Source organism: Catharus ustulatus, chromosome 25 (genome assembly GCF_009819885.2).
Source record: "Catharus ustulatus isolate bCatUst1 chromosome 25, bCatUst1.pri.v2, whole genome shotgun sequence".
NCBI classification, from domain to species: Eukaryota; Metazoa; Chordata; class Aves; order Passeriformes; family Turdidae; genus Catharus; species Catharus ustulatus.
Window position 1 is genome coordinate 2920070 of NC_046245.1, and position 27923 is coordinate 2947992.

General features: G+C 45.9%; 1 protein-coding gene across 2 annotated transcripts in view; it reads left to right on the forward strand.

Moving 5' to 3' along the window:
• The first annotated feature begins 63 nt into the window (after positions 1-63).
• Positions 64-27923, forward strand: part of CCND3 (cyclin D3) — a 35646-nt gene continuing 7786 nt past the window's right edge. Inside the window, exons 1-3 of one of the 2 annotated variants that reach the window (XM_033080222.1) lie at positions 64-372; positions 23808-24023; positions 27613-27772. In XM_033080222.1, the coding sequence (XP_032936113.1) occupies positions 23853-24023; positions 27613-27772 (331 nt within the window). In that variant the 5' untranslated portion in view covers positions 64-372; positions 23808-23852. Of the gene's footprint in view, positions 373-21858; positions 22145-23807; positions 24024-27612; positions 27773-27923 lie in introns of those variants that run through there. The other variant, XM_033080221.1, reaches the window with a different exon arrangement.

A 27923-nucleotide genomic window follows, 5' to 3' on the forward strand; every position in this document is an offset into this window, starting at 1 on the left:
CATTTCCCAAAACAAATCAAAAAGCCCCGTAACCATGGGAACCTCGAGGGTTTCCTGTTGTACCCTGAGCTGTCCCCAAGGTGTTTGGGGAGCACAGAACAGGAAACCACCAGGCTGCAGCTCCCAGGCTTGGCTTCCTGCTCTAAGCCACGTGTGGGGCAGGCAGAACCTCTGAGAACCAATTGCTGAGCGTCAGAGAGAGGGGAAAGAGTTGTAAACAACAACTGCCATGCAGGGCATCCAAGGTCTTGGGGATGGATGGAAACACAGCTCCCACACCCTGCTGGTTTCACCAAAATTCCTGGCAAAGCAGGGAAATGAGGAGCTGGATTGTTCCAAGCTGAAGCCAAGGAAAGTTCTGGAGCAGCAAAGGTAGGAGGCAAAGCGGTTCCAGGGTGTGACATCTCCTGCCTCGTGGGCTCAGGGCTGTGCCAAGGATGTGGGATGTTCCTTGGGGAAGCTGTGGGAATCCCCTGGTGCTCTGAGCTGTCACTGTCACCTGAGCAGGGCTCTGTGTGTGGGGAGGGGGGGACACGAGGGTCACCCCAGCGTGGGCTCAGGACATGGGGGAAATGGAAACAACCAACCCCAGCCTGGTCTGGGTGGGAAAGGACCTGAAAGCTCCATCCAGGGACACCTCCCACTATCCCAGGTGGCTCCAAGCTGGCCTTGGACACTCCCAGGGGCTCTGCAGTGGCTTTGGGAGCTGCTGGAACAGGGGGAGATCAACACAAAGACATGGCTGGATGTCCAGGAATGGCACTGGGAGCTGCTGAGAACCTGGAACTCTGTGTCCACTTCTATGGCAAGAGGGACATTGAGGGGATGGAGAATCCTAAAGGAGCTGGGGAAGGATGTGGAGAATCCTGAGGGAGCTGAGGAAGGGTTTAGAGGAGTTGAAGGAGCTGGGGAAGGTTTTGGAGAATGCTGAGGGAAATGGGGAAGGGTTTGGAGAGTCCTGAGGGGAAGGGGAAGGGTTGGCAGGGGCTGCCCAGGGAGGTTTGGGGTGCCCATCCCTGGAGGTGGCTCTGGGTGCTCAGGGTGGGGATCAGGCACAGCTTGGGTGATCCCAGAGGGATTTTCCAACCTCAGCAATTCCAGGATTTTGTGACTCCACAAATCCAATTTGAAAGGGACAGAATTTGGAAACCAAATTCTTGTGTCCATCCCTATTTCATGAGTGCTCCCATTAGGAATTACAATTCCATTTTCCCACAGGCACAGGGAGTGGGGAAAAATTTCCAGGATGCAAAAAAAGCTCTGAGAGTGCCAATTCCAGTGGGGAATTTTTCAGAGGAAAGCCTGGAGCTGTTTAATCTCCTGCCCCTGAAATCCCACTGTGCTGCTCCTCTTTCCCCAAATTTCCTGGTCCCAGCCCTGCTGCCAGCAGAGGGCACGGTGGGACCGAGATATTCTGAGATATTCTGATTTCTGAGCCACTTAATTCAGAAACCACATCAGCAGCACGGAATTAATGTCGATTTTTTTTGGTTTTTGTTTTTTTTTTTTCATATGGACATTGTGTTGTGCCTTGGAATGGAAACTCCAACATGGAGAGTTTAAAGCCACGGGGTTTATATTTAATTTAGAGTTTTGATACTTTTTTAATACTTGAGAAATGTTGAGGATTTTTTTAAAAATGTTTTTTTTTTTTTTTTTTTTTGTTAAAGTGTTGTTGGTAGCAATTTGTGCTTATTAAAGACTCTGGAAGTGAAAGTGTTGGATTTTTCTCTCTGGATTTGTTATTTGGAAGAGGAATCTGATGCAAAAAGGGAATTCCCAGTGAGATGTGCACGAGCTCTGAGTGCTCCCAGCTGGAATTTTGACTTTTCCCAAAGATGCCACAGGCACAGAGAGTGGGGAAAAACTTACAGGATTTCCAAACACCTCTCAGGGTGGGAGTTAGGATATTCCAGAGGGGGAGAGATTTATCCAAACCTCTCAATAACCACCCTGTGGTTGGGGCTCTTTGATCCCACAAATCAACAAATTCCATCTGCTGGGAATAAAAATGGAATAAATAGGGAATAAAAAGGGAATAAACAGGGAATTGGGAATTGGAGAACTATTTGGAGAGTTGGAATTCATGCACAGCCACCCCTCCCAGCTCAGACATCATTCCTGCCTCCAGGATTTGATGGATTTTTGCTTTGGGCTTTTTGTTTCAACATCCACTGATGTCAAATCTGTTCTTTGCCATCCCACCAGCTCCTGGTGTAATCCTGCAGGAATTTCACCCCCCAACCTCCAGGCTGGTCCCAGCCCCACTGGTGACTCAGGGAATGTTCTGGGATCCAAAGGGCTGAGGAGATGGATCCAAGCTGGTTTATTTTAAATTTTCTTCTTTTTAATTGGCCAGCTCAGATGGGAACTTTATTTTCTGTGGAAAAGCAGATTTTTGGGTTGCTGAGAGAACAGAAATTTTGCCCTCTGTCCTCCCAAATCCCCTCAATTTTCCAGAAAAATGGGAATGCTCCTCACCTGCCCTCCAGAAGAGCTGAGGGTGACAACTGCCTGGAGAGGGGCTGGGATTAAGGGATCCTAAAAACTGCCTGGAGGGACTCTGGGAACAGGGACATGAGAAAGGATTCCCTAAAAGGGATCCTAAAAACTGCCTGGAGAGATTCTGGGAGCAGGGATATGAGAGAGGATTCCCTAAAGGAATCCTAAAAACTACCTGGGGGGGACTCTGGGATTAAGGGATCCTAAAAACTGCCTGGAGGGACTCTGGGAATGGGGACATGAGAGAGGATTCCCTAAAGGAATTCTAAAAACTGCTTGGAGGGACTCTGGGAATGGGAACATGAATCTTCTACCTCATTTCTGGCATGGATTCCCTAAAGGGATCCTAAAAACTGCCTGGAGAGGGGCTGGGATTAAGGAATCCTAAAAAAGGCCTGGAGGGATTCTGGGAATGGGGACATGAAGCCACTGCCTGATTCCTGGCATGGATTCCCTAAAGGGATCCTAAAAACTGCCTGGAGGGACTCTGGGAATAGGGACATGAGAGAGGATTCCTTAAAGGAATCCTAAAATCTGCCTGGGGGGACTCTGGGAATGGGGACACGAATCCTCTGCCTGAATCCTGGCAAGGATTCCCTAAAGGGATCCTAAAAACTTCCTGGAGAGACTCTGGGATTAAGGGATCCTAAAAAAGGCCTGGAGGGACTCTGGGAATGGGAACACGAATCCTCTGCCTCATTCCTGCCATGGATTCCCTAAAGGGATCCTAAAAATTGCCTGGAGAGGGGCTGGGATTAAGGGATCCTAAAAACTGCCTGGAGGGATTCTGGGAATGGGGACATGAAGCCACTGCCTGATTCCTGGCATGGATTCCTAAAGGGATCCTAAAAACTGCCTGGGGGGGACTCTGGGAATGGGAACATGAGAGAGGATTCCCTAAAGGAATCCTAAAAACTGCTTGGAGGGACTCTGGGAGCAGGGACATGAGAGAGGATTCCCTAAAAAGGATCCTAAAAACTGCCTGAAGAGGGGCTGGGATTAAGGGATCCTACAAAAGGCCTGCAGAGATTCTGGGGATGGGGACATGAAGGCACTGCCTGATTCCTGCCATGGATTCCCTAAAGGGTTCCTAAAACCTGGTGGCCCCTCAGGGTGACATCCTGGCCCTGGAGCAGCCACATTGGGGTGACAAAACCCCACAGGAAACCAAAGCACAGGCAGGGCAGGGCCTGAGTGTGAGGGAGGGGGGAAGGAATCCTACTGTGGGATAATGGGATAATGGGATGGGATGGGATGGGATGGGATGGGATGGGATGGGATGGGATGGGATGGGATGGGATCCATGGGATGGGATCCATAGGATGGGATGGGATCCATGGGATGAGATGGGATCTATGGGATCCATGGGATGGGCTCTGAGCAGCTCTGCCCAAATTCCCACCTGGAATGGAGCATCCAGAGCCATTCCTGGCCTGTTCAGAGCAGGACAGTGGGAAAGTTTGGGAAATTCTGAGCTGTGTTGTGACTGGAGGGGTTTGGAGATTCTTCCCCCAGTGGGATAAGGGACAAATTCTGCTCTTGGGATTCCCTGACCAGAACAGGAGCCTTGGGATTCTGTGGACCTAAAATTAATTGGTTTTTTTTAAATGGTTTTAGAGGAAAGAGCTGAAGCAGCAGCAGGGTTTGGCTGTCAGAGCTGAGCAGCTCCTCGGTGTGACAGCACAGGTGACAATAACAGGGGTGACAGCGATTGTTGTCACCTTCCTTGCTCATTAAATCTGTCATTTGAAGCTGCTGCTGCTTCACTTGGGAGAAAATCCCTAAATCCGAGGCTGGAGGCTGATGAAAAATCCCTTTTTTCTTCCCAGTGGGATGCTGGAAGTACAGAAGGGATGGGGAGGGATGAAATGCAGGAAGTTGTGTGAACTCCCCAGAGCCTCTCAGCAGCTCAAGCTGAGTTTAGAGCTCGGCTTTGGGCTGGTTCTTGTTTGATCAGATCAGTTCTCCGTCCCCATTTGCAGATGAAATGAAAATTGCTGCTATCAGGGCAAGGAGCTGATAAAGGATCCTTGCTAAGAACAAAGCCTGGGGTTCATTCATCTGTGCTCAAAAAAAAAAAAAAAAGGAATTTTCAGGAAAAGAGAAGGCTTTTTGGGAAGAAATCACTGGAATAATTTTGGGTTTCTCTCAAGGAACATTTTTTCCCCTCCTCCCTCAAAAAAAAAAAAAAAATCGATTTTTTTTATGGCTTTTCTTGGCTTCCAGAAGGAACAGTGTCCCTAAAAATCATCATCTCATCTCTTCCAACCCAGAACTGAACCCACAAACCCCTGCAGCCCTTTTGGGGACCTGCCACCCCTCCCCAGCAGCCTGGCAGGGCACTTTGGTGTCTCTGGGGACTTGAGAAACCACAAGGAGACACCAGGGGTGAGGCAGAGATAGGGGGAGGCAGCAGCTGCTCAGGATGTGCTGCTGATTCGGGGACAACTTCTGCTCTTTTGGGGACAGCTCCCGCCCTTTTTGGGACAATTCCCGCCCTTTTTGGGACAATTCCCGCCCTTTTTGGGACAATTCCCGCCCTTTTTGGAACAATTCCCGCCCTTTTTGGAAATCGAGAGTTGGGATAGGTCAGGAGAGAAGGGGACAGTCCCTGATAAAGTCCCCAAATAGGGCAGCCCCAATAAGGGGGACAATCCCTGATAAAGTCCCCATGGCTGGCACCCCAAAGGAGGGGACAATCCCTGATAAAGTCCCCAAATATGGCACCCCCATAGAGGTGACAATCCCTGATAACGTCCCCAAAGATGGCAGCCCTAAAGAAGGGGACAGTCCCCAATAAAGTCCTCAAGGATGGCAGCCCCAGAGGAGGTGACAATCCTTGATAAAGTCCCCAAAGATGGCAGCCCTAAAGAAGGTGACAATCCTTGATAAAGTCCCCAAGGATGGCAGCCCCAAAGGAGGTGACAGTCCCTGATTAAGTCCCCAAATATGGCAGCCCCATAGAGGTGACAATCCTTGATAAAGTCCCCAAAGATGGCAGCCCTAAAGAAGGGGACAGTCCCTAATAAAGTCCTCAAATATGGCAGCCCCAAAAGAGGGGACAATCCTTTATAAAGTCCCCATGGCTGGCACCCCAAAGAGGAGGTGACAATCCCTGATAAAGTCCCCAAGATGGCAGCCCCAATAAGGGGGACAATCCCTAATAAAGTCCTCAAATATGGCAGCCCCATAGAGGTGACAATCCTTGATAAAGTCCCCATGGCTGGCACCCCGAAGAGGAGGGGACAATCCTTGATAAAGTCCCCAAAGATGGCAGCCCTAAAGAAGGGGACAGTCCCCAAAAAAGTCCTCAAATATGGCAGCCCCAATAAGGGGGACAGTCCCTGATAAAGTCCCCAAGGATGGCAGCCCCATAGAGGTGACAATCCCTGATAAAGTCCCCAGGGCTGGCAGCCCCAAAGGAGGTGATAATCCCTGATAAAGTCCCCAGGGATGGCAGCCCCAATAAGGGGGACAATCCCTGATAAAGTCCCCAAATATGGCAACCCCATAGAGGTGACAATGCTTGATAAAGTCCCCATGGCTGGCAGCCCCAGAGGAGGGGACAATCCCTGATAAAGTCCCCAGGGATGGCACCCCCATAGAGGTGACAATCGCTGATAAAGTCCCCAAGGATGGCAGCCCCAGAGCCCCAGGCTGGAGCTGCAGCAGCTGGGAGGCCACGATAGCTCCTGTGCTGTCACCTCCCTGCCCTGGGGACAGAGGAAGGCCCTGTGCTGTCACCTCCCTGCCCTGGGGACAGAGTTCATGTCCCTCTCTCCCAGTCCAGCTGTCCCTCTCCCTCCATAGTTCTCCATCATTTCCTCTGGAAGTTTCTTGGCTCCATTCCTTGTCCCTCTTGTGCAGCTCCCTGGGGACTTTGAGGGTCCCCCCTTGGGATGAGGGGGAGTTTTGGGTCCTTCTCTCCCAGGAAATGCAATTTTGAAGAGGGAAAAATAAATGAAGCAAATAATAGTGGCTGAAATCTCAATCCTGGATCACAAAACTTCCCTTGGGTTGGGTGGGAGGAATTCCATCAGGCCAAAAACTGATCTGAGCAGCTTTTCTGTGCTCCAGGGGGGCTGGTGACACCTCAAAAACTGAGCTGAGCAGCTTTTCTGTGCTCCAGTGGGGTAGGAAAGGAGAAAGGTTTTACATCCCCATGGATTTTAGCTCAGCAATTCCCGGTTTTTCCCCGATTTTAGCGGGATGAGGAACCTCCTCAGCCTCCCCCCAGCGGCGGGTGTGTTTTGGTTTTGGGGGGAAACATTCAAATGTTGATAAAAGCTTTTCCCATGGGCCCAGCAGAGATCCTGTGGCTTGGGGGCACCCCAGGGGGGGTGGTGACAAGGCCACGCTTCACGTGCACACAACTGTCACCTCGTGTCACTTGGGGCTGGCTGCCTTTCTTCTGTGACAAATGAGCTCCCCACATCTGGCGGTGGCGGTTGGGGTTGGTGGCCCGATGTAATCACGGCAGGGAGGAGGGGAAGGGGTGACAGGCAGGGGGGGACAGTGACAAACAGGGTCACAATGACAAACAGGGGGACAATGACAAACAGGGGGACAATGACAAACAGGGGGTGTCAAGCAGGGGGACAATGACAAACAGAGGGTGACAATGTGACAGTGACAAACGGGGTGACAGGCAGGGGGTGACAATGACAATCAGGGTGACAATGATAAGCAGCGTGACAATGTGACAGTGACAAGCAGGGGGTGACAGGCAGGGAGGTGACAATGATAAACGGGGGGGACAATGTGACAGGGACAAGCAGAGTGACAGACGGGGGGACAGTGACAAACAGGGTGACAATGACAAACAGGGGGACAATGACAAACAGGGTGACAATGACAAGCAGGGGGACAATGACAAACAGGGTGACAATGACAAACAGGGGGTGACAGGTGGGGGAACAATGACAAACAGGGTGACAATGTGACAATGACAAACAGGGAGTGACAGGCAGGGGGGTGACAATGACGATCAGGGGGTGACAATGTGACAGTGACAAACAGGGTGACAGGCAGGGAGGACAATGACAATCAGGATGACAATGACAAACAGGGTGACAAGGAGGGGTTGACAAACAGGGTGAGAAGAAGAAGTGACAAGCATGGGGTGACAAGAAGAGGGTGACAAGCAGGGGGTGACAGGCAGGGAGGAGGTGACACGCAGGAAATGAGAAAAAGAAACCCCAAAACTGCCCCATTTCGTGGATTTTTCCTGCCCAGTGGGAAGGGAAGGACGGTGACATTGTGACATTGTGACATTGTGACATTGTGACGGTGACGGTGGGATAGTGACATTGTGACGGTGACATTGTGACGGTGACATTGTGACGGTGACATTGTCACCCAAGTGAAGTGAGGCCAAATCTGCTTTGTCGCTGTTCACCAAGAGCCACGGCCGTGCTGATCCTCCCTCAGCAGCCTCTGCGCTGGGATCCCTGGGGATCCCACGGACCAGGGAATTCCATTGATCAGGGATCCCATAGATCAGGGGATTGGATTCCATGGATCAGTGGATCCTGTGGATCTCACAGGTCAGTGGATCCCACAGATCAGTGTATTCCCATGGATCAGTGTGTTTCCATGGATATGGAGATCCCCGTGGATCCCATGGATCTGTGGATCCATGGGATCAGTGGATTCCTGTGGATCAGTTGATCCCATGGATCAGTGGATCCCACAGATCAGTGAATTCCCGAGGGTCAGTGGATCTTACAGGTCAGTTGATCCCACAGATCAGTGGGTCCTGAGAGTCAGTGGATTCCCATGGATCCATGGATTCCTACTGATCAATGGATCCCATTGATCCATTGATGCCATGGGCCAGTGGGTTTGGCAGACCAGGGGATTCCAATGGATCAGTGGATCCCACAGACCAGTGGATCCCATGGATCAGTGAATTCCCAAGGATCAGTGAATCCCACAGACCAGTGGATCCCATGGATCAGTGAATTCCCAATGATCAGTGGATCCCAATGATCAGTGGATCCCAAGGATCAGTGAATCTCACAGAATTTTCCCATTATTTTTTTAACCATTTCAATTTTTTGCAAAGATCTCAACGAGCTCTATCTTTTCCTTTCTTCTGTGATTTCAGGATGTTATTAGGAGTAATTTCAGCAAGGTGTTGTCCATGTCCATGCATTTCTTGTAATCCCATTCACTTTTTGTTTTTTCACTTGCTTTCAGAATTTTCCTTTTCTTTCTCTTGCCATTTCATTTTTTTTAGCAACTGCTCAGCAGGCTCTATAGTTTTTTTTTCCTCCATGATTTTTAGGATGTTGTTTGGAGTAATTTTAGCAAGTTTTGGTCCATTTGCCTGCTCTTCTTGTCATCTGAGGCCATTTCATGGTGGTCAGCCTATTTCCAAATTTCGGGTGTTTTTTTTACACCACGTTTCATTTCATCATATCTCCTCTCCCGAGGGTTTGTCAGACTTTGTCCTGGGATTTCAAGATTTCGCTCCCTTCCCTGAAAGGAACTGAATCCTGCGATTTCAATGAACATCATTTGGGCAAGCTTTGGTCCATATCACTGCACTTCTTGTCATCCCACTCACTTTTAATGTTTTCACTGGGTTTCAGAATTTTCCCATGATTTTTTGAACCAGTGGATCCCATGCATCAGTGGATCCCACGGGTGCATTCCCAGGACACAGATCTTTGGGTCCCTGCTGCAGGAATCATTCCCAGAATTGGTGGAAAAGACACAAAAGAAGGGAAATGTGACTTTAGTGCCAGAATGAAGATTTTGGGGTTGGAATCCAGAACTGGGAACCACCAAGGAGCTGAATCTCCCCAGTTTGCTGACAGGAAAATGAATTTTTTCCAAAAAACTTTCCCTTTTCCCCATTTCCTGCTCACTTTTTTGCAGTTTTAAGGGAGCTTTTCCAAACCTTCCTGGTTGTGGGTAAGAGCAGGTGGGAGAGGTGAGAAATCTCAAAATAAAATCCACATAAACAAAAAAAATAAACATAAACTAAAAAAACCCACCAAAAAAACCCCCCAAAAACTAAACAAAACGAAACAAAAAAACAAATAAAAATCCAGAAAGAAACAATAAATAAATAAATAAATAAATGGGGGGAAAAAAAAAACCACAAAGAGCTGCAAAGGGTTAATTTAATTTAGGGCTGCTGAGAGCCTCTTTTGAAATCTGATTTTCTTTTTTTTTCTTTTTTTTTTTTGCAACCCAGTGAGGTTTTTATCGACTTCCTATGCGAGAGCAGAAGTTGGAGGCTGCAGGGAGCTCGGTGCTGCTTTTCCTCCTCCCTGCAGCTGCTGGGGTGTGGCAGAGCAATTTGGAAAAAAATTTTAAAAATGGATATTTAAGGCAGAAAAAAACCCCTCAACATTTAAATATTTGAAATTTTGATTTTTTAGCATCATCCCCCCTGACAAGCCCTGTGTCCACAGCCAAATTCCTGGTGGAAAACAACAAACCAAAACTTTGTGCCTTGGATGAAACCTCCAAAATCCAAATATCTGCACCTGCAGGCTCTAACCCAGGAGTTTTGTCCAGTTTTTATTCTTTTTAATTTTTTTTCTCTCTTCCAAGGATTTTTTTTATTTTCCAAGCTCAGGCAGGCACAGATTCCCAGGTTTATGGATTTATGGAAAGCACCTTCCACACCAACCCTGCTTGGGTTTCTAACCTGATCCTAAAAAGAAATAAATGAATAAAGAAAATAAAGAAATAAATAATTAAAGAAATATTTAAAGAAATAAATCAAATTGGGAGCCACTTTTTTGCTGTCTGAATTCTTTAATTCCATTCCAGGCAGAGCCTGGATCAGCCTCACTGTTGGAAATACCCAAAAAATCTCAGATTTTGCAGAGATTTCCCCAAATTCTTCATTTTATCTTTATCTCAGTATTTTCCTGCAGAGGACAGAGCCAGCCTGAATTTGGGGAGGGGATGTGTGGGGGGCACCTGTCCTGTGTGCTGTGACTTTATCAGGGCAGGGGAAGAAATCCCAACATTTGGGATGCTCCAAATCATTTATTGAGGCAGAGAAAGAAATTTCAATCTTTGGGATGCTCCAAACACTTTACTGAGGCAGGGAAATAAATCCCAATATTTGGGATGCTCCAAACCCTTTTTTGAGGCAGGGAAGGAAATCCCAATTTTTAGGATGCTCCAAATCCTTTATCAAAGCAGGGAAATAAATCCCAAATACCTGGGATGCTCAAAACCATTTATTGAGGCAGGGAAATAAATCCCAATCCAAAATCCTTTACTGAGGCAGGGAAAGAATAAATCCCAAATATTTGGGATGCTCCAGATATAACCCCAATATTTGGGATACTCAAACCCTTTATTGAGGCAGGAAAAGAAATCCCAGTCCTTGGGATGCTCCAAATCCTTTATCAAAGCAGGGAAATGTGCAACCCAAATACCTGGGATGCTCAAAACCCTTTATTGAGACAGGAAAAGAAATCCCAATCCCAAATCCTTTACTGAGGCAGGCAAAGATGCAATCCCAAATATTTGGGATGCTCCAAACCCTTTGTTGAGGCAGGGAAGGAAATCCCAATCTTTGGGATGTTCCAAAACCTTTACTGAGGCAGGGAAAGATGCAACCACAATATTTGGGATGCTCCAGATACAATACAAAGACTTGGGATGCTCCAAATCCTTTATTGAGGCAGGGAAAGAATAAATCCCAAATATTTGGGATGCTCCAGATACAACCCCAATATTTGGGATGCTCAAACCCTTTATTGAGGCAGGAAAGGAAATCCCAATCCTTGGGATGCTCCAAATCCTTTTATCAAATCAGGAAAAAATGGAATCCCAATATTTGGGATGCTCCAGATACAATCCCAACATTTGGGATGCTCCAAATCCTTTATTGAGGCAGGGAAAGAGGCAACCCAACTATTTAGGATGCTCCAAATCCTTTTATCAAAGCAGGCAAAAATGCAACCAAGATGTGGGATGCTCCAAATCCTTTATTGAGGCAGGAGAAGGAGGAAAATCCCAATATTTGGGATGCTCCCATTACAACCTCATCATCTGGGATGCTCCAAATCCTTTATTGAGGCAGGGAAAGATGCAATCCCAAATATTTGGGATGCTCCAAATGCTTTACTGAGGCAGGGGAAGGAGGAAAATCCTAATATTTGGGATGCTCCCATTACAACCCCAATATTTGGGATGCTCCAAATCCTTTTTCAAGGCAGGCAAAGATACAATCTCAATCTTTGGGATGCTCCAAATCCTTTATTGAGGCAGGGAACTAAATCCCAGTCCCAAATCCTTTACTGAGGCAGGGAAAGATGCAATCCCAAGTATTTGGGATGCTCCAGATACAACCCCAACATTTGGGATGCTCCAAATCCTCTGTTATAGATAATACAACATATATTACACCTTTGTTGAGGCAGGGAAAGGTGCAATCCCAATCTTTGGGATGCTCCAAATCCTTTATTGAGGCAGGGGAAGGATCAAAACCCTTTTAAACCCTGCAAGACCCTTTTTAAACCCTGAAACCCCTTTTAAACCCTGCAAAACCCTTTTAAAAACTCTTTTAAACCCTACAAAACCCTCTTAAAACCCTACAGAACCCTTTTAAACCTTGCAAAACCCTTTAAACCTTTTTAAACCCTTTTTAAACCCAGCAAAAACCTTTTAAAACCTTGCAAAACCCTTTTAAAATGCTTTTAAACCCCGCAAAACCCTTTTAAACCTTTTTAAACCCCTTTTAAACGCTGCAAAACTCTTTTAAAACCCTTTTAAACCCTTTTTAAACCCTGCAAAACCCCTTTTAAACCCTTTAAAAACCCTACAAAACCCTTTTAAACCCTGTAAACCCCTTTTAAACCTTTTAAAACCCTTTTTAAACCCTGCAAAACTCTTTTAAACATTTTAAAACCATTTTTAAACCCTACAAAACCCCTTGTAAACCCTGCAAAACACCTTTGAAACCCCACAAAATCCTTTTAAACCCTACAAAACCCTTTTTAAAATCCTGCAAAACCCCTTTTAAACCCTGAAAACCCTTTTAAACTCTGCAAAACCCTTTTAAAATCCTTTTAAAACCTGCAAAACCATTTTTAAAACCCTTTAAACCCTACAAAACCCTTTTTAAACCCTGCAAAACCCTTTTAAAATCCTTTAAAAACCTACAAACCCCTTTTAAAATCCTTTTTAACCCTGCAAAACCATTTTTAAACCCTGCAAAACCCTTTTGAAACCTGCAAAACCATTTTTAAAAACCCCTTTTAAACCCTGCAAACCCTTTAAACCCCGCCTAAGCCGAGCTTTGCAGAGCTCAGCCTTGAGCTCAGGACCCTTTCCATCCTTGGTGGTTTTTTTTTATTTTATTTTTTGAGCTCAAAGCCTGCCCCAGTCACATCCTCAGCAGCCAGGGCTGCAGGTGTGGGTTTGACAAAAGATTTTGAGATTTTTTTTTGGGGTGCAAAACTTTCTCTGGAGTTCTCAGCTGTGCAGGGCCCTGCAGGTGAGCAGAGATCGTTGCTCAGCATCTCTATTTTTTTTTTTTTAATTTTATTTTTTTTTCACCCTGCAGGAAGTCAAAAAACGTTTTTTTTGAATGCTCTAAATGTGTTTTAGCAAAATAAATTCGTGAGTGAGAGAGGATTTGTGAGGGATGCACCTGAAATTTGGGGGGACAAACCCAGCTTTGGGTTTGAAATTTTGATTTTTTTTTTTTTGGTACCAACCTGGGTGTGCAGGATTTGGGGGGTTAGAGCTGCAAAAATTGGGAATTTGGGGTTTCTTGGAGCATTTCCCAACCCTATTTGACAGGAATTTGGGGTTTCTTGCAGGAATTTGGGGTTTCTTGCAGGAATTTGGGGTTTCTTGGAGCATTTCCCAACCCTATTTGACAGGAATTTGGGATTTCTTGCAGAATTCCCAGCCCTATTTGACAGGAATTTGGGTTTTTTTACAGGAATTTCGGGTTTCTTGCAGGATTCCCAATCCTCTTTGACAGAAATTTGGGGTTTCTTGCAGGAATTTGGGGTTTTTTTTGCAGGATTCCCAGCCCTATTTGACAGGAATTTGGGATTTCTTGCAGGAATTTGGGGTTTCTTGCAGGATTCCCAACCTTATTTGACAGGAATTTGGGTTTTTTTTTTCAGAATTCCCGACCCTATTTGACAGGAATTTGGGGTTTCTTGCAGGAATTTGGGGTTTCTTGCAGAAATCCCAACCCTTTTTCACCCTGTGAAGTTCAGGCCAAATGCACCATCCCTGTTTATAATTTATTCTTTAGGACATCATTTATCACTTAGGATATAATTCACCACTTATTTCCAGTTCATTCATTAGATAATAATATTTATTTATAATATTTATATGTATTTATATTTATTTAGAATATTTCTATTCATTTATACTTATATAATATTTATATATAATATTTATATATATTTCTATTATTTCTATTTATTTCTATTTATTTCTATTTATTTCTATTTATTTATATTTATTCATATTTATTTATAATATTTATAGTATTTATTAGTTTATATTTCTAGCTCAAGCAGTGGATCCCTGATCAAAGAGGGTTTTTCTGTTTGCCAGGATGGAAAATTGAGCTGAGCCAATTTTTTGGATGTGTCTCCATCCTTCAGCCAGATCCCAATCCCTGTCCTGAGCACTTGGTAGGGAGAAAAAAAATTTTAAAAATTCAATATCTGAGGTTATTTCAGTCACACACACAGGGACAGGGACAAGGACAAACCCTTCTGTCACTTTTATCACCCCACACATTTATTTCTCTCATTTCTCCTCCCACCTCATTATTCTGAGAAACCCAAGAGCTGCAAAACACAAAAAAAAACCCCCAAAAAAACAAAAAAAAATTTGTTTTATCTCTGCTTTTCTGCTGTGACAACACCAGAGGTGGCAGGATTAGACACTGAGGTGACACTGGTGCCATCCAGATGTGGCACAGCTGTCCAGTCACCACTCCCCACAAAAAACCTGCCTGGATTTGGTTTTTTCCCATAAAAAACCTGCCTGGATTTGTTTTTTTCTACCAAAAACCTGCCTGGATTTGGTTTTTTTTACCAAAAACCTTCCTGGATTTGGTTTTTCCCATAAAAAACCTGCCTGGATTTGTTTTTTTCTACCAAAAACCTGCCTGGATTCTCCTTTTTTGCAAATCCACATTCTGGATTTCCATTTCTGAGTGTGCCCAGTGTAAATATAATAAAAAATAAATAGAAATAAATTTGATTTTTGCCTTCAGTGGGGCAGAGTTTTGTGGGAAGCTGGATTTATTTAGCTGGGTTTTTTCTTAATTCTGAAAAAGTTTTGGTCTATCCTGATGGTCAGCAGGGAGATTTTTGTGGGATGGGAAGAATTTTTTCTGCCCAGTTCCAGGAACCCACAGGGAGGGTTTGGGTCCTGCAGCCTCACCCCAAAATTCTCCTGTAGGGCATCAGAGCACAGGGAAACAAAAGGGGTCACAGGCAGAAAATCAGATTTATTTCAGGTAGAAAAACTCAGCCCTTCTCTGGTTTTTGGGAGATAAAAATCCTGTGGAGTTTGGGGTTTGGGGGACAAAAATCCTATGAAGTTTGGGGACAAAAATCCTGTGAATTTAGGGGACAAAAATCCTGTGGAGTTTGGGGTTCTGGGAGATGAATGTCCAATGAAGTTTGGGGTTTGGGGGACAAAAATCCTCTGAAATTTGGGGTTCTGGGAGATGAACATCCTGTGAAGTTTGGGGGTTTTGGAGACAAAAATCCTGTGGAGTTTGGGGTTCTGGGTGATGAACATTCTGTGAATTTTGGGGTTCTGGGGGACAAACATTCTGTGGAGTTTGGGGTTTTGGGAGATGAACACCCTGTGGAGTCTGGGTTTTTGGGGGATAAACATCCTGTGAAGTTTGGGGTTTTTGGAGACAAAAATCCTGTGGAGTTTGAGGTTCTGGGAGATGAACATCCTGTGGAGTTTGGGATTTGGGGGACAAACATCCAGTGAATTTTGGGGTTCTGGGAGACAAACATTCTGTGAAGTTTGGGGTTCTGGGAGATGAATGTGCTGTGAAGTTTGGGGTTTTTGGAGACAAACATCCTTTAAAGTTTGGGGTTTTGGGAGATGAACATTCTCTGAAATTTGTGGTTCTGGGAGATGAACATGCTGTCAACTTTGGGGTTTTGAGGGGACGAACATCCTGTGAATTTTTGGGTTCTGGGAGATGAACATGCTGTGAATTTGGGGACACACAGGGTGTGAATTTTGGGGTTTTTGGGGACACACATGTGAATTTGGGGACACACAGTGTGAATTTGGGGACACACAGTGTGAATTTGGGGACACACAGTGTGAATTTGGGGACACACATGTGAATTTGGGGACACACAGTGTGAATTTGGGGACACACAGTGTGAATTTGGGGACACACAGGGTGTGAATTTGGGGACACACACACTGTGAATTTGGGGACACACACAGTGTGAATTTGAGGACACAGCTCCCCAGCCCCACCCTGCCCAGTGCCACCTCCTGGGGTGGAGTCTCTGATTTTATCTCCCCAGATTATTTCGATTTTTTCCCCATCACTTTGGTTTTTAGCTCACCCAATGTTGAGGCAGCTCTGATCTGCTTTTGAATTCATTGCAGGAATCTCACTTGGTGTGTTTCTCCTAACAACGAGTGGGTTTTTTCTTATTATTATTTATTATTACTGTAATTATTTATTAATTTTATTATTATTTATTATTTCTATTATTATGTATTATTTTTATTATTATTTATTATTCCTGTTATCATTTATTTTACCTTTTATCATTTATTATTCCTGTTATCATTTAATATTCCTGTAATTATTTATTATTTCTATTATTATTTATTATTTTATTATTATTTATTATTCCTGTTATCATTCTTTATTATTCCTGTAATTATTTATTATTTCTATCATTATTTATTATTTTTATTATTATTTATTATTCCTGTTATCATTTATTTTGCCTTTTATCATTTATTATTCCTGTTATCATTTATTATTCCTGTAATTATTTATTATTTCTATATTCTTGTTATCATTTATTATTCCTGTAATTATTTATTATTTCTATTATTATTTATTATTTTTATTATTATTTATTATTCCTGTTATAATTTATTTTACCTTTTATAATTTATTATTCCTGTAATTATTTATTATTTCTATTATTATTTACTATTCTTGTTATCATTCATTATTCCTGTAATTATTTATTATTTCTATTATTATTTATTATTCCTCTTATCATTTTTTATTTCTATTATTATTTATTATTCTTCTTCTCATTCATTATTCCTGTAATTATTTATTATTTCTAATATTATTTATATTATTATATATTATTTATATTATTTATTATTCCTGACTTTGGAACCAGCACCTCTGGAGCTTTTTGGTTTTTCCTGCTGAGTTTTGGAGCAGCTCAACCTGGGGAGGAAAAAAAAAAAAAAAAAAAAATATATATATATATATATATAAAATAAATATAAAATATATAAATATATATAAAATATATAAGGGAAAATATATATATATATATATATATATATGTATGTATATATATTCCCTTTTATATATATATAAATATATATATTATATGTATATATAAATATTTCTATTTATTTATATATTTATATAAATATTTATATATTTATATATTTCATATATTTTTATATTTATATATAAATATATATATTTATTTATATATTTATATAAATAAATAATATATAATTAATATAAAATCTATAAATATATAAAAACATGTAAGGAAATATGTATAAATATAAATAAGATATATAAATATTAAAATTATATTTCTTTATATTTTTATATTTTTATATATTATATATTTATATATTTATGTATTTATATATTTTTATATTTATATATTTATATTTATATAATATATATTTATATATTTTTATACATATATAATATATATAAATAATATAAATATAAATATAAATATAATATATAATAAATATAAAATATATAAATATATATAAAGTATATAAGGGAATGTATATAAATAATATATATAAATATTAAATATATATATATTTATATTTTTATATTTTTATATTTTCTATATTTATATATTTATGTATTTATATATATTTATATTTATATTTATATATTTATATAAATAAATAACATATAATAAATATAAAATATGTAAAAATAATATTCTCCCAGGAAATCTAGTTCAGGATTTGTCTTGATTCCCTCTGTGCCTGGACTGGGAATGATTCTGCCAGGAGTTTAAGCCTCAAATTAAAAAATATTTTTTAAAAAATCATAAAAAATAACCCCAAATTTTTAAAAAAACCCAAACTCATGGATCTCGAGATGAGGGAAGGGCAGGGGTGTGGAGAAAAAATCAGAATTTCAGATGTAAAACATCAGGGCAGTGCTTTTAACACTCTTTGCATAATTGGTGAGCACAAATAATCCCCTGAAATGATCTAAATTTGTCCCATCCGGGGGCTTTCCAGGCCCACTTGGTTTTCTGAAATTCTGGTTTCACCTTTGCATTTTTATTTTTGCATTTTTTTTTTCTTCCTTTCTTTCCCTCTCAGTGTCTTCTCCCCTGCTGAATTCTGCTTCTGAAATGCAGATTTGAGTTTGAGTCAATGAAAATGTGATTTCATTTGAGATTTTTCTCAGGAAAAGGGAACTGAGGCACCAAACAGCTGCAAAAAAAATGACAAATGAAGAGCAAAACTGCCCAGAAAAATCAGGTGAAACAACACTGAGCTCCTCTGGATTCACACTCCAGAGCCAAAATTGGAATTTTTAAAATTTTATTTCTCAACTTTCTTAAAATTTGTGATTATTTTTTTTCCCTAAATTATTCACAGTGAGTTTCTGGCTCAGTCACAAAAATCTCTTTTTCCCCATTTTCCCTCTTCCCAATTTTTTCTTTGCTGTTTTTTGGAATCCACCTGAGCCAAGAGTTTCCCTGCATCCATCTCCTTTCTGCCTGGAATAGGAACAGGTTCAGGAACTGGGGAATAAATGGATTTATATCCCAGGAATGGGGGAATAAATGGATTTATATCCCAGGAATGGGGGAATAAATGGATTTATACCCCAGGAATAAATGGATTTATACCCCAGGAATGGGAATTCTTGGATACAGGGGAGAGGCTTCGGGGGGGGGATTTCTTCATGGAATCAGGAGGAATTTCCTCATGGAACCAAGAAGAATTTCATGGAATCATCAGGAATTTCTCCATGGAATCAGCAGGAATTCTTCATGGAACCAGCAGGAATTTCTCCATGGAATCAGAAGGAATTTCCCCATGGAACCAGGAGGAATTTAATGGAATCAAGAGGAATTTCCCCATAGAACCAGCAGGAATTTCATGGAATGAGGAAGAATTTCTCTATAGAACCAGAAGGAATTTCTCCATGGAACCAGGAGGAATTTCCTTATGGAATGAGGAGGAATTTCATGGAATCAGGAGAAATTTCATGGAATCAGGAGGAATTTCCTCATGGAATCAGGGAGAATTTCATGGAACCAGTGGGAATTTCACCATGGAATCGGGAGAAATTTCATGGAATCAGGAGGAATTTCCAGTGGAATCAGGAGGAATTTTCTCATGGAATAAGGAGGAATTTCCCCATGGAATCAGCAGGAATTTTCTTATGGAATCAGGAGGAATTTCCCCGTGGAATGAGAAGAATTCCTCATGGAACCAGCAGGAATTTCAAGGAACCAGGAGGAATTTCTCCATAGAACCAGGAGGAATTTCCCCATGGAATCAGCAGGAATATCCCCATGGAAACAGGAGGAATTTCATGGAATCAGGAGAAATTTCTCCATGGAATCAGCAGGAATTTCCCCATGGAATCAGGAGGAATTTCATGGAATCAGGAGAAATTTCTCCATGGAATCAGCAGGAATTTCATGGAATCAGCAGGAATTCCTCATGGAATCAGCAGTAATATCCCCATGGAATCAGCAGGAATTTCAAGGAACCAGCAGGAATTCCCCATGGAAAGGCTGCTCAGGCCCTGGAGGTGCTCAGGGAGGTTTGGAGTCCCCATTCCTGGACCTACCCAAGGAATTCCTGGATGTGTCTCTGGCTGGTGCCAAGGTGCCAAAGTGACAAAGTGACAATGTTGGGATCACTCCCAGTGACCCTGGAGGGATTTTCCAACCCCAAACAATTCCAAGAACATTGAAAACACCCCCAGGCTCCATCCCAACCCCACATCCTGCTGCCCTTTGAGAGCTTTTCCCCTCATCACCAACATTCCAACAAAAAAAAAAATCCCAATTTTATGACTCAGCAAAGACCAGCCTCACCCTGGAAGGGTTTTTGTCATTTTTCCTCCCAAGGAATTTCCTTTTTTTGAACGTTGTCCCAGCCAGGAAGCCGCCTATCTATGGCCAGCAGTGACCAAAATTTGGTTTTCCTGGAATTTCCTCCCCCTTTTCCCCTCAGCACACCCACACACTGCAGGTTTTTTAGGATGCTGCACTCTAATTTTGCATTTCCAGCCTGTTCCTGTGGCTTGAAGAGAGGCTTCAGTTCTGCCCAGTCATCATCCTTGTGCAACCTTCCCTTCCCCCTGCTGTGGGGCCACAACCACCCCACAAACACCGGGAGCAGCAGGAAATCCAGCAAGTCTGGGACACAAAAAAATTAAAAAAATAATTTAAAAAAAATAAAACAAAAAAACCCCCAAAAAAATCCCAAAAAAATACAACAAAAAAACAACAAAAAACCAAAATAAAACCCCAAAAAAAGAGAAAAAAAAACAAAAAAAAACCCCTAAAACTTTCAATTTCCAAAGACACAGCCCCAAAAACCAAAAAGCTCCAAAGCCACCGCTGTGGTTTCCCTTTGCTGGAGTCAAGAATTGCTATTTTTGTTTTAAAATGTGGGATCTGGGGCCCTCCTCTTCCCCTGCACCCCTGGATTAAAAGCAGCTGACTGATCCTCTCCCATGGATTCCTCAAATATTTCCTGCAGGAAGAATTTTTTTTATAAGAAAAAAAAAAAAAAAGAGAGAGAAAAATTTGGGAGTTCTGATCTCACCTAGAAAAATTCCCTTTTGTTGGAATTGCTGGAATTTTCTCCCTTTTTTTTTCAGTTCTGCAGCATCCTTGGGTTTGTCAGCACAGCAAATCCACGTTGGTGAAAAATATAATGGCACAAATTGCAATAATTAAATTGTAATAATTAAACTGCAATAATTAAATTGCAATAATTTTCATTTTCAATAGCTCCCCAAAAAATCCTGAGCTGACAGAACAAACATTTTGCTCTTGGTTTACCTGCACTTATTAATTCAGAGCATTTTTTTTGTCATTAAGAGATTTTTCAGATGACAAAAAAGCCCCAAATGTGTCAAAATGTCACAGGTGGAAGTGACTGAAGTGTCACTTGTGTGTGTGGTGCCACATTTTTGTTCCTTAACCTAAAAATGAGTTTATTTACCGAGGAATATCCCAGCAGGATGGCTCAGAGGAGCCCACTTGGGGATATTTTGGGATTTTCCCGAGTTTTTTGTGATCAACCCGGTGTTTATTTTATATATTTTATGCTGTTTTCTGACAATTTGTGACAAAAATCAGCTTCCCAAAGCAGCCAGGAATTCCAGCGGATCTGGGACAAGCAGGATCAGGGGAAACCACATTGCAAAACTATTTAAAATTCCTTCGAGGGCTGAGCAGTCCTTTTCAAAGGTGTTCCCAAACAATTGTGAATTATTCGGCTGACAAAGCTTTATCTCGGCAGCCCCCGCGCTCCTTATCTCCCACGGAGCCGCACCAGGGGGAATTTTGGGAGCCGGCAGGCTCGGCACGGCGCGGCTCCAAACAAACATGTGCACAGCTGATTATTTCCACAGCCTTGAAAAAAAAAAAAAAAAGAAAATAATTTAAAATAATTTTTTTAAAAAAATCTTAAAAAAATTTAAAAAAATTAAAAATATTTAAAAAGTTAGAGGGCTCGACACTGCGGAAAAAAATAAAGTGTCAGGAGAGATAAAGCGGCGGGAATGGGTGGCGGGGGTCGCGCAGTGTCCCCGTGTCCCCCTGTCCCCGTGTCCCCCCCCAACATGGCAGCAGCGCCCGCCGCGCCCCACGTGCGCCCGTCCCGCCGGCGCGCCGCTGGCCCCGCCCCCTCGCAGCGCTCGCTGTTCTGATTGGTTCATCCCCACTCAAACCACGCCCCTCAGCTCGGCTAGCGCGGCGGTGCCTCTCTGTGATTGGCTACGGCGATGCGATGCCGCTCTGTGATTGGCTGTCTCGCGGCGCGGCCCCGCCCCCTGGCTCGCGGCGGCGCTGGGGGCCGCGGAGGGAGCGGCAGCGCCGCCAGTTCCCGGCGGCCCGCGGCGGAGCCGGCGGTGGCTGCGGCGCCTCGCTCCGCCCGCTGCTCCGAGCCCCTCCGAGCTCCCCTCATTCCACCTCCGTGCCCTCTCCCCATGGAGCTGCTGTGCGTGGAACCCGCGCCCCGCGCTCCCCGCGCCGGGCAGGACCCGCAGCTGCTGGGGGACCGGCGGGTGCTGCAGAACCTGCTGAGCCTGGAGGAGCGCTACAGCCCGCGCGTGTCCTACTTCCAGTGCGTGCAGCGCGACATCCAGCCCTACATGCGGAAGATGTTGGCCTTCTGGATGCTGGAGGTAGCGAAAATGCGCAGGGATTCCCCAAAATTCCGGGGGATAAACGCGCTGGGGGTGACACGGTGAGATTTGGCTGTGCTGAAATTGGGGTTCCCCCGAAGCCAAAATCTCCGGCAGGGCTGCTTCAAAGGGGAAATAATAACGCTGCTATTGAGTTCCCTAAATTAAAAATGGATCTATGCAGGATGGGTGGGCTCGCAGGGAAAAATCTCAATAAATGCAAATTTTGCAGGGCTGGCTCTGCCTGTCCTGCTGCAGGAAAACCTTCCAAAGCAATAATGAATATTCTCATTTTAAAGGGTTTCCCCCGCTGCTGTCACTCTGTTCCCTTTGCAAGAAAAAAAAGAGATAAACTCCGCTTTGCAATTAGCTCCTCTTAAAGGCAGCGAGGTGACACTGGCGGTTGTCACGACCTGCGTGTCATTGTCCCCATGGCCGGGACAGCCCGGCTGGCAGCAGGAGGAGGAGAGGAGAGGAGGGTGGTGTTCGTGCAGAATGGGGAGAAACCGCAATATTTTTATGGTCGTGTCGAAAGGAGGAAGTTCGGTGTGACAAGTGTTGTGATGCTGGTGGCAGATAAAGCGCAGGGCTGAAATTTGGACTGTGCTGGTGGCACAGGGAGGGGAATTTGGAGACTCGCCATTGATTTGGGTGCTGCCATTGATTGCCCTGGAGTCCCTGGGGTGCTCCAGGTGGAATTGCCAGCTCTGATCCTTCCCTCTCCAGCTGGAGCTGCTCCAGGGCAGGGGTGGCAGCTGGCCGGGCACAGCACAAACGGGGCCAAATTCGGATTTATTTGTGCTGCCACTGATTCTCCTCCAGTCCCTGGGGTGCTGCAGGTGGAATTTCCTTCTCTGAGCAGAACCGAGCTGCTCCTGCTGCTCCCTGCAGGGAGATGATGCTGCCGAGTGTGAGACAGCAGCTCTGAGCTGTGCTGGGCACATCCCAACTAACTTCCTTCCCTGTGCTGGGCACATCCCAGCTCCCTTCTCTGTGCTGAGCCCATCCCAGCTCCCCTCTCTGTGCTGTGCATATCCCAACTAACTCCCATCTCTGTGCTGGGCACATCCCAGCTAACTCCCTTCTCTGTGCTGGCACATCCCAGCTCCCTTCTCTGTGCTGGGCACATCCCAGCTCCCTTCTCTGTGCTGGCACATCCCAGCTCCCTTCTCTGTGCTGAGCCCATCCCAACTCCCTTCCCTGTGCTGGGCACATCCCAGCTCCCTTCTCTGTGCTGGGCACATCCCAGCTCCCTTCTCTGTGCTGAGCCCATCCCAACTAACTCCCTTCCCTGTGCTGGGCACATCCCAGCTCCCTTCCCTGTGCTGGGCACATCCCAGCTCCTTTCTCTGTGCTGAGCCCATCCCAGCTCCCTTCCCTGTGCTGAGCCCATCCCAGCTCCCCTCTCTGTGCTGAGCCCATCCCAACTAACTCCCTTCTCTGTGCTGAGCCCATCCCAGCTCCCTTCTCTGTGCTGAGCCCATCCCAATTCCCTTCTCTGTGCTGAGCACATCCCAGCTCCTTTCTCTGTGCTGAGCCCATCCCAACTAACTCCCTTCCCTGTGCTGGGCACATCCCAATTCCCTTCCCTGTGCTGGGCACATCCCAATTCCCTTCCCTGTGCTGAGCCCATCCCAATTCCCCTCTCTGTGCCCTGGGCCAGGTGTGTGAGGAGCAGAAGTGTGAGGAGGAGGTTTTCCCGCTGGCCATGAACTATGTGGATCGTTACCTGTCCTCGGTGGCCGTGCACAAGAACCACCTGCAGCTGCTGGGGGCTGTGTGCATGCTGCTGGCCTCCAAGCTGAGGGAAACCATGCCCCTGACCGTGGAGAAGCTCTGCATCTACACCGACAACTCCATCACGCCCCAGGAGCTGCTGGTAACGCCCTGAGCCCCTCCCTGTACCCAGCTCCTGCCTGGCACCTCCTGCTCCCTCCCTCTGCACTCCCCTCCTCCTTCTGGAAGGTTTTTCCACCCTCCCCATGCTGAGGTTCCCCTCCTGTTTCCTGTGTCACTCTGAGCTGTCACTTCAGTGACATCCCCAAGGCTCCAAACCCTGAGTCAGGCAGTTCTGGTGTCCCCTCCCTGTGCCCAGCTCCTGCCTGGCACCTCCTGATCCCTCCCTCTGCACTCCCCTCCTCCTTGGGGAAGGTTTTTTGATCCTTCAAAATTGTCCCCTCCTGGTTGGGAGGAAATTTCCTGTGTCACTCTGAACTGTCACTTCAGTGACATCCCCCAGGCTCCAGGCTCTGGGCAGTTCCCCTCCTCCTTGGTGGAGTTTTTTCCACTCTCCACGTGCTGAGGAGCAGAATTGTCCCCTTCTGGTTTCAGAATTGTCCTCTTGGTTGTGGAGGAAGTTTCCTGTGTCACTCTGGGCTGTCACTCTGGGGTTGGTGTCACCCCAGTGACATCTCCAGGCTCTGGGTCAGGCAGTTCTGCCTCCCCAGAGGGGAGGTTCACTCCCACAGCAGCAGCAGAAATGAGATTTTAGGTGCTGCAGGATGGGTGTGAGGGGTTTCTGGGCTGCTCCAGGGTGCTGGCAATGAGTGGAATTCCTGCTCTCCCCTCCATGTCTCATCCCACATCCAGAAAATTCCATCCTGAGGCTCTGAAATGATCCAAACCTGCGAGCTCAGCCTCAGCCACGGGGGAGGAAATGGGAGAAAACCCCTTTTTTTGGGAGAAAACCCCTTTTTTGGGGGATAAAACCCCTTTTTTTGGGCCCTCAGCAGGGAACAGTCACCTCCCCTCGCTGCCAGAGCACCCCTGGGAACCCAGAATTTCTCGGGGTTACTCATCCCCCAGTTGTGCAACTCTGGGTTTTTGGGCTGAGCTGTGACCCCAGGTGTGACCCCAGATCAGTTCTGGGAACTGCAGAGCTCTGGGTTGTCTCAGGGCTGGGGAAAATCCCCTCCAAACCCTCTGCCCTCACTCATTAACGTGTGCTAATTACCCTAATTATCCTTCAGGAGTGTGCTGAGGGATGGGAATCCCAAATTCCTTTTTTTTCCCTGTGAGCTGAGTCCTGTCCCCATCCCTAGGGACATCCCAGCCACTCCTGCAGCCCCACAACTGCCTTTAATTTTGATTTATTTGCTGATTTTTAGTGAGGATTTGCTGCTCCCAGCTCAGTCCTGGAGATTCCTCCTCATTCCTGGGCTCATTCCTGCTCATCTTCCTGCTCCTCCCTCCTGGGAGCTGGGCCTGGAGGAGGAAAAAACAGCCATGGAGAGTCATCTTCTGTGGATTTCCATGGATTTTATGGATTACAACTATTTTTGGGGGCACATCCTGGCCCAATAAAGAGGGAATTGAGGGAATATCCAGGGATCTGAAGGATTCTCCCTGGCTGTGGGAGTTAAATCTGAATTATAACACCCATGGAGAGTCATTTTCAATGAATTTTATGTATTTGAACCCTTTTTGGGGGCAAATCCTGCTCTGATAGAGAGGGAATTGAGGGAAAATCCAGGGATCTGAAGGATTCTCCTTGGCTGAGGGACCTGAGGGAGTTAAATCTGAATTAAAACAGCCATGGAGAGACATCTTTAATGGATTTTATGGATTTGAACCCTTTATGGAGCACATCCTGCTTTAGTAAAGAGGGAATATCCAGGGATCTGAAAGATTCTCCCTGGCTGAGGGAATTAAATCTGAATTACAGCACCCATGGAGAATCACCTTTAATGGATTTTATGGACCCTGAGCTCTGGGGACAGACCCTGGAATTTAGGACAGACCCTGGGATTGGGGACAGTGGCACCTCCAGCTGGAACAGGGATCACAAGGGACTGAGAGGAACCAGAGCCTGTCCTGGGGCAGGATCCATCCCTGGCTCTGCAGCAGCTCCTTGGGACAAAATGTCCCAGGTTGTCACAAAATGTCACACCCCTGAGGGTGGCACCGCCTCTGGGGGATAAAACCAGGGCTGGGAGCTTCCCTTGGGCTCAGGGATTTGGGATTTGCTGGGTCCCTTCCCCAGAGCCTGGAGCAGCATTCCCAACCCCCTGGAGCCTCCCAGGTGAGGAGAGGTGGGGACAGAGCTGTCCCCTGTGTCCCACTCAGGACATCCCACACCCACCTCTGCTCCAACCCCTCCCTCCCTTCAGCCACTTGGGGATCCTCAGCCTCTTCTCCAAAGCTCCTTTTTGCTTTTATCCCATGGATTTGGCTTGAAAAACTCCCAGTCCTGGCAGGGTGGGCATCCAGGGTGGGATTCCAGGGGGAAGGGGAGGCTGGGGAAGGAGCAGGGTGGGGATTTGGGGGTTTGGAGCAGGTTGGGCAATGCTGCTGGTTTGAGCAATTTGGGGAGGGTTTGTTGTGTAAGGGGGAAGAGGGAAGGGGGTGACAGCAAGAAAAAAAGGGGAAAGTGAAGATCTGAGCTGAGGAGGAAATGTCACTTCCTCAAATCCATCTGTTCTGGAGCTCTCTGGCTGTGCTGACTGGAATTTTGGGGGGAAAGGAGATTTGTGCTGGTCCTGAAGTGGGGACACCTGACCCAGAGCCCAGCCCAGCTCCTGGGGGTTTCCCTCTGTCCCCTGTCCCTGTCACCCCCTGCTCCAGGACCTGGGGACACCCCCAGGCCTTTGTGGCCCCCAGGTGAGGGGAGAGGAGCTGCAGGAATCCTAATCCAGGCTGGGATTTGGGGCAGTGGGAGCTGCAGAGAGGGAGGGAAGGGAAGGGAAGGGAAGGGAATGTTACCCCAGAGGTGACAGCAGTGCCAGCCCTCCACGTGTGTGGCCCCCAGTTGGGTCCAGCCTTGCCAGAGCTGGGATTTGAGGGCAGGGATCCCAAATTTCCTTGGGGGTTTTCCCTGTGTTCAGCTTGGCACTGCCTGAGCCTGCTGGGGGATGGCTGTGCCAAGGGTTGTCCCTGTCCCTGTCCCTGGCAGAGCCAGGAGGGTCAGGAGCTCCAGCTGGAGCTCAGGGGGTGCTCCCAGCCTCCCACCATCTGCTCCAGCCTGGCTGGCTCCTGGAGAGCCCAGAAATCCCTGCTGGGAATCCCAGAGGGTGATGGTGTGGGGGTGCTCTGAGCACACCTGGAGCCTTTCTTGGTGGAGAAAAGGGGAATTTCCTGCCAAACAAGAACAAAAAAAAAGCATTCCCAACCTGGGAATTCCCTCCTGCCCTGGGGTTTGTGGGGCAGGATTTGAAACTGGATTGTCCTGGGAGCCTGGACATCAGCCTGGGGGTGGGGAGGGGATTGGGGATGCTGTCCCTGCTGTCCCTGCTGTCATTTCTCTCTGTCCCTGCTGTTCCCTGCTCTGCTTTTCCCTCCCTGGGCTCTCCCAGCACCTTCCAAAGTGAGGACACCCAGAGCTAATCCCTGGAAAGACAAATCCACATTTTTTCCTCCTCCCCCAGGCTCTGAGCAGCACAGGGCTGAAATTGTGCCACAAGCACCCAGAGTGGGCACCCCTGTGCTGCCCTGGAGCCTCCCCTGACGTTCTGTCCTGTCCCACCGTGCAGCACTGGGAGCTGCTGGTGCTGGAGAAGCTCAAGTGGGACCTGGTGTCGGTGATTGCCAACGATTTCCTGCCGCACATCCTGCACCGGCTGCCGCTGCCCCCCGACAAGCTGGAGCTGGTGAAGAAGCACGCCCAGACCTTCATTGCTCTCTGTGCCACTGGTGGGTGCTGGGCTGGGCCTGGGGGGCTGGGAAACCTGGGGGGATCCCCAGATTTTTGGGAGGTGCAGTGAGAGCTGTTGGAGGTGGGGTGATGCTCCTGGGTGCCAGCCTCGTGCTGTGCCTGTGGGAGGATGGGCAGGGCTGGATCCCG